Source organism: Rhinopithecus bieti, unplaced genomic scaffold, assembly GCF_001698545.2.
Source record: "Rhinopithecus bieti isolate Rb0 unplaced genomic scaffold, ASM169854v2 scaffold_75017, whole genome shotgun sequence".
NCBI lineage: Eukaryota > Metazoa > Chordata > Mammalia > Primates > Cercopithecidae > Rhinopithecus > Rhinopithecus bieti.
Window position 1 is genome coordinate 178987 of NW_016827593.1, and position 9466 is coordinate 188452.

Below are 9466 nucleotides of genomic sequence, written 5' to 3' on the forward strand. Positions count from 1 at the left end.
ACAGAGCGAGACTCTGTCTCAAAAAAAATATAAATAAATAAATAAATAAATAATATTTGTTTTTAAGAAAATGTGCCCATTTCTGTCTCTAATCTTTTGTTTCGAAAGGTTTACAGTACAAAAACCATGCCTATTAGTATCAACTACAACGGAAATACTTACTTTTTGGTTGAAAAGGTTTGTTGTCATCCATGAAGTTGCAAGGTCACCTAAGTACCAACACATGACATCAATCAATGTTATGAGTCACTTTAAGTAATACCAAGTACTAAAACATGAAACCTGAGATCCAAAATCTTTGGGTCTAATTTTGATCTCTAGCACACTCACCATATGACTCCAGACAAGATAGTAAGCCAGGTCTCAGTTTTCCACCCTCTAAAATGAAGATGTCTACTACTAGTGTGGATTTTATTGAATTAAATGCACACTAATTTAGTCTCTTTCTCCTACAAAAGCCCACCTTTTGAGTTTGATATGTTTGATACACACAGGTAATTCATTTTCTGTAACTGATTCATTCCCAAATGAATACATTTAACATACAGAATTCTGTAATTTACTACTTGAAGAAATCGGAGTTATCAGATTACAAATAAACTTCAAAAGGCATCTTTATGCAAAAATGAGTAATTATCCTGTAATATATGTTTTAGTAAATCTGAATTCTGAAATGCTAAGTGACATTAATCTTTAACTGATTCCTATTCACGTTTCAGAAATATTATTACTATAAGAAAACACATACATTTAGATATTTTTAGTTTTTTGAATCAACTCTGAACCGAAAAGTAACAGAAAATTGGATAAATTGCATAACAGAACAATTCACTATAAAGTAACTGCTCATTGCCTTTTGTGCTCAGAGTACTGTGCTAGGTTCTAGGGAAAATACAAAGATGAATAAGTCATAGTCCTTGCCTTCAGAAGTTTACAATCTGCCTACGATTCTTCAGGATTTTCAAAAAGCCGTTAAACATTATTAAAAAAAATCGAATTGTTTTCTAAAACGGGAATTTGTATCCTGAGTTCTCATGCACTGCACATACCATATATTCTACATACAGAATACACACTTTTAAAATACTATTTCAGTTATAAAACAAAAAAGGTAAAAATCAAACATCAGAAATCTGAAGTAGGATATACAAAGCTAATTCAGTCTCCACATTTGTCTTTATCTTCTAACTGGCAAAAGCAAACTTTCCCTAATTCCAAATTATTTGGACTGAATTAGACCAAAGGGGAAAATATTACTTTAACTCCAGAAGAAGTTACTTGTATAAACGTTTGGATTTCTAATACAAGATTCTCTAGTGAATTCTGTAATTAGGTACATGTCCCTAGTTCTGAGGTCTGACTATTCAAATCTCTTCAAACTCAACTACTTGGTTAGTGCTTGTTCCTAAATTAGAATTAAGGTAATACATACGTCACGTAAATACATGACAATTCTTCCTCAACATTAAGGATCTATTGCTACCAAGAGCACAGAATTTTTTAAAGTCACAATTGTACAGCCTATGAGATTCATGTAACACATTTTTTTTTTTAATTTTTATTTTTTAGAGACAAGGTCTCGCTATGTTGCCCAGGCTGGAGTGCCGCGGCCATTCACAAGCATGACTGATCATCGCATACCACAGCCTTGAACTCTTGGGCTCAAGTGATCCTCCCAAGTAACTAGGACTACAGGTGAACATCACTGTGCCTGGCTTAACACTTTAATTAAATGATCATATAAAATATTTATTAGCATAACCATCCTAAAATGATTACTAAACATACAAGTAGACTATATAAACAAGTCATATTTACTGCCTATGGCTATAGAGATAGCTTTTGAGGCTCAATGCAGCCACCAAAGTCTTAATTGGTATGCTCATAAACGCTCTAAAAAGTCAGAAATCTCTGGATGCCATTAGAGCCATAACTTCAGTCCAAAGCTGTGCTATCCAATGAGGTAACCACTAGCCACTAGCCACATGTGGCTACTTCAACTTAATTAAAAAATAAAAATCCAGCTCCTCAGTCACTCTAGCCATATTTCAAGTGCTCAAAAGCCACAAGTGGTTAGCGGCTACTGCAGTGGATGACACAGCTATGGAATTTCTATGGGACAACACGTCAATAGAATACTACCATACTTAGTTCCAGTTTTTAAAATAAACAAATACATACAATTGCATGGATTCCTTTGGGGAAGGACTGCAGCCTTCTAAAACTATCACAAAACCCCTAAAGTCACCACATCAGAATTTTGGTGGCAGGGGAAGGAATTGTATGGGGATTAAGTAAGCTGTCAGAGAAATGGAATATCCAGCAAATATATGTAGCGGGCATCTTAGAACTCCCATAATAGCAACTCCGGAGGGTCTCTAGGTTCTGCAACTCAGAGTTGGCATCAAAATAGGCACAAGAGGAAAGAACACTCCATATTTCAGCTACTGATTCAGGTGGAGACACTATACCCATGTTTAATACACTGTTCTTCCGGGGGAAAAAAATGAATTCTGAATAACTGACTCAGGAAACACCTACTGAACACAACCCATTCATTTTTTTGAAGACTGCCTGTATAAATAATTCCTATATAGTTATTTTTTGGTTTCAGCTTTTATGTATCTAAAACTCAACTATGTTTTACAAGAGTTTATTCTACAAAAGTTAAAAATAATAGATTAACATAGTTAAAATGGTAAATAGTATATGTATTTTGCCACAATAAAAAACACTTGAATAGTTAATAGATGTCACTTTACACCCACTAGGATGGCTAGAATTAAAAGACAGATAATCACAAGTGTTGGCAAGGATGTAGAGAAATTGGAACCCTCATACACTGCTGATGGGAATGTGAAATGGTGCAGCCACTGTGGAAAACATTTTGGCAGTTCCTCATGAAGTTAAACAGAGTTATCATATGACCCAACAATTACACTCCTGGAGACAACTGAAAACATATGTCCACACAAATATTCACACACAAATGTTCACAGTGGCATTATTCACAAGAGACAAAAAGTGGAAACAACTCAAATACCCATCAACTCAGGAATGGATAAACAAAATGTGATATATCCATACAACTGAATACTATTTGGTAATAAAAAGAAATGAAGCACTGATAAATGTTATAATACGAATGGGCCTTGAGAACATTACACTAAATGAAGGAAGACAGTCAAAAAGACCATATATTGTATGATTTCATTCGTGTGAAGTGTCTAGAAATGGCAAATCCATAGACAGAAAGTAGAGTAGTGGCTGCATATGGTTGGGAGGGTTGGTGGGAAATGGGGAGTGACTGTTAATGGGTACAGGGTTTCTTATTGGGGTGATGAAAATGTTCTAAAATTGTGGTGCTAGCTGCACAACTGTGAATATACAAAATCATTGAATTGCACACTTCAAATAAGTGAATTGTATGCTATATGAATTGTATCTCAATAATGCTATTAAGAAAATAATAAGGCCAGGCGCAGTGGCTCACGCCTGTAATCCCAGCACTTTAGGAGGCAGAGGAGGGCAGATCGCAAGGTCAGGAGTTCGAGACCAGCCTGACCAACATGGTGAAACCCTGTCTCTACTAAAACTACAAAAATTAGCCAGGCGTGGTGGCAAGTGCCTGTAATCTCAGTTACTCAGGAGGCTAAGGCAGGAGAATCGCTTGAACCCGGGAGGTGGAGGTTGCAGTGAGCCGAGATCATACCACTGCACTCCAATCTGGGAGACAAGAGTGAGACACCATCTTAAAAAAAAAAAAAAAAAAAAAGATAAAAAGAAAGAAAATAATCAGCTGGTAGGATATAAGCTTGGGAGTGATGTGGAGAAAAAGTACCAAAGAAAGAACCTAACAAAGATAGCAAAGTTGTAAGATTCTGAGTAGAGAAAGGGAGAGTAGGTAAACATTCAAGTCCTGATGATACCATTTAAACACCTGAAGCTAGCCATGCCTGCAGCAAATTATCCACAACAGCTTTTCAGTTAAGAGAGAAAATAATTATTTTTGGTTTAATCTACTTTGAGCTAAGTTTCCGGCAACAGTGTTTAAAACTATTAATAAACTCATCAATGGACTACCTCTTTTTCAAACCAGGGTCAACAGACCTCTCAGGAAAATAGATATATTCCAGGTTGTGCAAGAGAGCTCTATAACAATATAATTCTCTTTTTGTTTTGCTATCTTTTGCTATCTAAAAAAATTAACATAAGCCTGCTCTGGGGATTCCCTGGGTGACCACCTTATATAACTAAATGACGCATTTGCACTAAATGAAGGGCAATGAAAATACGGTTAGCTATAGAAATGAAGGTACTGAAAGGGTTCAAATAAAAAACCTTGCTATTATTTATATATATAAAGTAGGGAATGTATACATATAGTATATACAAGTAGGTACGAAAAACTCCATACAAGTAGGCAGTGACTCAGCAAAATACATATTCAATATATGAAAACTGATTTAAATGGCAATGATTTTGTAGTTTCACTTGACTGCTTTGTTTTATGGTTGTGTAAGAACTCTGAGAATGTTTCAAACATTTGAAGTTCAGAGGTGTCTGTGAAATTTTTTTTTTTATAACAAGAATTGGTATAGTACTGAAATCCAAGAAAACTGGATTATATCTTGGTTCCTTAGACAATTTCGCCGGCATCTAAACGATTGAAACTTTCAAAGTAGGTTTTGGGAAGAAATCACATACAATTCAGAAAGAAAATAGAGGCTCTTCACCTTTTCTTTGTCTCAAGTTTTTATACTATGCAAATTATCTTTTTTTCTTGAAAGGCTGACAACATAAGTCCAGGTACATTTTGAGAAGACATTTAATACTTTATTATTTTTTATCCTATTGTTTTCAACTTTTGTCTCTGTTAATTTCATACTTCATCGTATTTGTAGAAATAGTTGGTTTACACTAGGATTTTAAAACTCACTTAGCTAATACTTTGCAAAGTTTGCCTATATTTTAAAACATTTTATGTCAGGCTTTTGGGATAGGGCCACTATAATAAAATATACTTCTACAAATAAGTTTTGTATTATATATCAGGGTAAAGCTTTATATGGCATAGTCTTTATTATAATTCCTATGTAAAAGATATAACAGCGGAAAAGACGAAGTACAATTACTGGCCTTTCGAAGCCATCTGTATAGTAAATACCTTATGTAAGTTTCATAAGATATTCTATAGTCACTAATTTCCTAAAGTAACCTCAAGAAGTATGTATTATTAATTAATTTGCTTTTTATAGGAAGTAAACTTATCCACAGGGAAAATGTCAAGTAAATGCATTGATGGGAACACTGGACACGGGACTGAAAAACCCTGAGTGGGAATTTCTGGTCTACCACTTTCTGGCTGCTCCAAATCTATAAGGAAGTATAATTAACTCTGTAAGCCTTTAGTTTTTCTATCTGTTAAAAACGAAACCAGTAATACCTTCCTTGCAGCGCTAGTGTGAACATTAATAAAGACATGGAAATATTACTGAACAGTTACTTTGCACATATTTTTCTCAACTTTCTCCTTCTTTACCTGAAGTCATACCATAAGTTGATGAGTACAAGCACTTAAAACAAATCTAGTTCACATAAAGAGCTCAATTAAAATCATATCATAAATAACTGCATCCACATCAGTAGTTCCTCAAAACCTTTTGTCCCAGATTTCTTTTCACTTAAAAACTTAATTGAGAACCCCAATGAGCTTTATGTTTTATATGGGACAGTATGTGTTGAATATTTCCCATAGTTGAATTGAAACTGAGACAGATTTCAAAGTTTTCTATTTAAAAATATTTATAGCCCATTACAAGTTAATAAAAATACATTTTAATGAGAATAACTTTTAAAAAAGAAATCTAATGAGAAAAGTAACATGGATTTACATTTTTGCAAATGTCTTTAATATTTATCTTAATAAAAAGCAGCTGGATTCTCTTATCAGTCTCTGGGGAAAAATACTGTATGATCTCACTTACATGTGGAATCTAAACAACTTTATCTCATAGAAACATTGAGTAGAAAGATGGTTACCAGAGGCTTGGGAGTTCGGGGGTGGGACAGATGGGGAAAAGATGTTGATCCAAGAGTACAAAGTTCAATTAGACTGGAGGAGTAAGTTTTAGCTATCTATTGCACTACAAGGTGACCACAGCTAATACTAATAATGTATGGTATATTTCAAAATTGCTAAAATAGATTTTTAACATTCTCATAACAAAATGGCAAGTTGGTAAGGTGATGGCTATGTTAGCCTCTTTCAATAATGTATACATATCAAAACATCACATTGCACCCCATAAATACACGCAATCATTTGCCAATAAAAAATTAAAAAGGAAACCAAAAAAATGAAAAAACATATACTCCTTAAAAGAAAACTACTTTGCAGCGAAAGAATAAAGTCTAGACGAACACTATACTTTCAGGGGTCATTTCTACAGTTCATTCCTAATGATGTTTCTCTGATTGTGCAGAGCAGTGGGAAGAAAAATCTAGACAAACATATTTGATTCAAATTACTGAGGAAGGCTGGGCTCGGTGGCTCACTCCTGTAATCCCAGCACTTTAGGAGGCCGAGGTAGGTGGACCACGAGGTCAGGCGTTCCAGACCAGCCTGGTCAACATAGTGAAACCCCATCTCTATTAAAATTACAAAAATTAGCCGGGCGTGGTGGCAGGCGCCTGTAACTCCAGCTATTCGGGAGGCTGAGGTAGGAGAATCGGTTGAACCCGGGAGGCAAAGGTTGCAGTGAGCTGAGATCGCACCACTCACTGCACTCCAGCCCGGGCGACAGTGCGAGACTCCGTCTCCAAAAAAAAAAAAATTACTGAGGAAATCAAATCTTTTTGAATCATTACCTAAGACAAACTCACTGAAAACCAAGTAGCTGAGACTTACTTCTTCAACTCTTCAACATGCTTAGAAATAATATTAAAGTATTAAAAGTTGAGAAAAAATGAAGCCTTAAAATATAAAGGAAAAGGGAATTGAATAATACTTCTTAAAATTTTAAGTGAGCCTCCTTGCTTATTCTGTGACCACCTCACTCTCACAAAAAGTGAGACATAATATAGCAAACTGAACATTAGATGAAGGTCAGAAAGCCTAGGTTTAAGAATTGGTTCCATCACTTCCTAGGGACATGACCTCGGTAAAGTTCTGTCCTTGAGGCTGTTTCCTCATCTTCAAACAGTTCTATCAACACCCTACAGCCCATCTCAAAAGGGGTGCTACCAATGAAAAATACAAATGCAAGATACGATTATAATGGAATTTGTGCTGCTGTAGAAACATCAAAGGTACACAGCCCTAATTGAATAAGCAAAGCAGTGCCTTTGTAGGCTCAGTAAAGTTTCTGCTTAAGGAGATTAAGTTTGCACAGTAACCCCCAAACCAGGATACCTCACAAATACTGAGGAGACTTTTGAGGAGAGTAGTTTAAAACTCTACTTCTAGGTTTCAATTTTATGTTAGGGGCACTAAAAGACATTACAACTTATAGTGCAAACCTGAAAGCAATAGTAAAAAAAATGTAAGGTCGCAGATTTGAAAAACTCCACAAAACTAACATCTTTCCAAACAAAGAGAATCCCTTGGATGAGGGTCTCCCATGCTTGCAGAAGCTGGTTCACTTGACATTTTCCTCTCGAATTTCTCCTTAAAAGCATTAAAACCAGACAGAAGCTGAGAGGAACTCCTTCCATCTCTAGAGCAGGAGTATACCTCAGCATAATTTTTTCCATCTCTTTAAGTGAAACCTGCAAACCTCCTAGTTAGAATATAGTGTATTTAACTCCACGTTTCTCCTCAGGGCTCTTATCCTCTAGACAATAACGGAATGGGGCACGATTTCTGTGACAGAGAAGGGAAGTCCCTTTGGCCAGAACAAGGTTGTGGGCATGGAATGACCGGTCCTGTGTGAGGGGAACCTGGGCAGAAAGAAGGGGTCACAGGATCTCTGACGCCTGAAAGTTCGGAATCCCTTCAAGTCTCTTTTCGTTTAAGAGACTTGAGGGTGGGCGGGTCTCCGTCAAACATCAGTATCAACCGTACAAAAGACGAAAGGGAGTTGCCTCCAGAAAGAAAAGCCCAAACCGGGTTGGAAACAGACCGGCAGGACTGAGGAGATGAGAAGGCTGCCGCAGCTGCCGCGGCCCGCGAAACCACTGCCCGCCGCGGGCCGCCAGGCTCTACCTTCAGAAAACCCTCCCCCTTCAGGGCCCGGCGCAAGATGGTGGCCCACCAGCTACCACGCCGCCAAGCCTGTCCCCTCCCCCGCACCCCCGTCGATCCGCACCGGCATAGAGACCCTCAGCCCGCCGCCCTCAGAACCGCCCTCTGGGGAAGGCTGCCTCGGCCGCGCGGGAGAGCTGCTGCCTGCTTCCGCGCGGCACAGGCGGGGGCGGGGGCCGCTTACCGAGAGCAGAGCAGATCGGACTGACTGGGGTTCGGATAAGGAGGAGGAGAAAGAGGAGGAGGAAAGGGAGGAGCGCGAAAACCTCGGGCGACAGCCTCAGCAACAGCGACTCCCGCAGAGACTTCCAGCGCGGAACCGGCGCCTCAGCCGGGGGGGAAGGAGTATATAACTGCGCGCGCTGCCTCATGGGTAGACGCCGACTCCACCCCCTGAACATCCGGGGCCTTTTCTAACCGCCCACGGACGGCTGGTACTTACTTGTGCAGCTACTTTACTTACCGTCGACGGGGGCCGAGCAAGTGCAATTGACCAGCGTGGATGCAGCTCTTTTAAGCAAACCTTCTATTTAACCTGGAGTTGTCATCCCAAAAAACACATTGTACCTAACTACAGAGAAACATGAATTCCGGGTCTTCCTTGTGTGTGAGGGCTAACGTTAAAATATATATATATATATTGTTTTTTAGAAATACTGTACTTGAAACACGTCTGAAAATACTAGTTATTTTTAACACGTTTTGTTTTAAACATGGTTTTGCTTGTCTGTTACTTCTAATTGCCATATGGATGCCTATAGCAGTTACAAAATGCCAAGGAAAATACATTTACGGCTGGGTGCGGTGGCTCATGCCTGTAACCCCAGAACTTTGGGAGGCTGAGGTGGGTGGATCACCTGGGGTGAAGAGTTCGAGACCACCTCCCTTTCCTCCTCTTCTTTTCCCTCATCCTTCTCTGAACCCCAGTCAGGCCCAGTTAGCCTGACCAACATAGTGAAACCCCATCTCTACTAAAAATGCAAAATTAGCTGGGCGTGGTGGTGCATGCCTGTAATCCCAGCTACTTGGGAGGCTGAGGCGGGAGAATCACTAGAACTTGTAAATACGTTTACAGGAAAAGCACTTGCCAAAATACTGTTTACAGAAACATTTTCTAGACACTGCTTTGAACTGTAAAAGTTTCTTCTCCCAACTTTCTCTGCAAGGTTTACAGCAGTACTGGTTCATTTCTCTCTCTCTCTCTTTTTTTTTTTTTTTTTT

General features: G+C 38.4%; 1 protein-coding gene across 1 annotated transcript in view; it reads right to left on the reverse strand.

The window, feature by feature from the left end:
- Window positions 1–8617, reverse strand: part of ZNF280C (zinc finger protein 280C) — a 65625-nt gene extending 57008 nt beyond the window's left edge. The window contains exons 1-2 of the mRNA XM_017863978.1: window positions 8430–8617; window positions 163–209 (exon numbers count right to left, since the gene is read on the reverse strand). Of these exons, the coding sequence (XP_017719467.1) occupies window positions 163–193 (31 nt within the window). The 5' untranslated portion in view covers window positions 194–209; window positions 8430–8617. The remainder of the gene's footprint in view (window positions 1–162; window positions 210–8429) is intronic.
- Window positions 8618–9466: the final 849 nt, after the last annotated feature.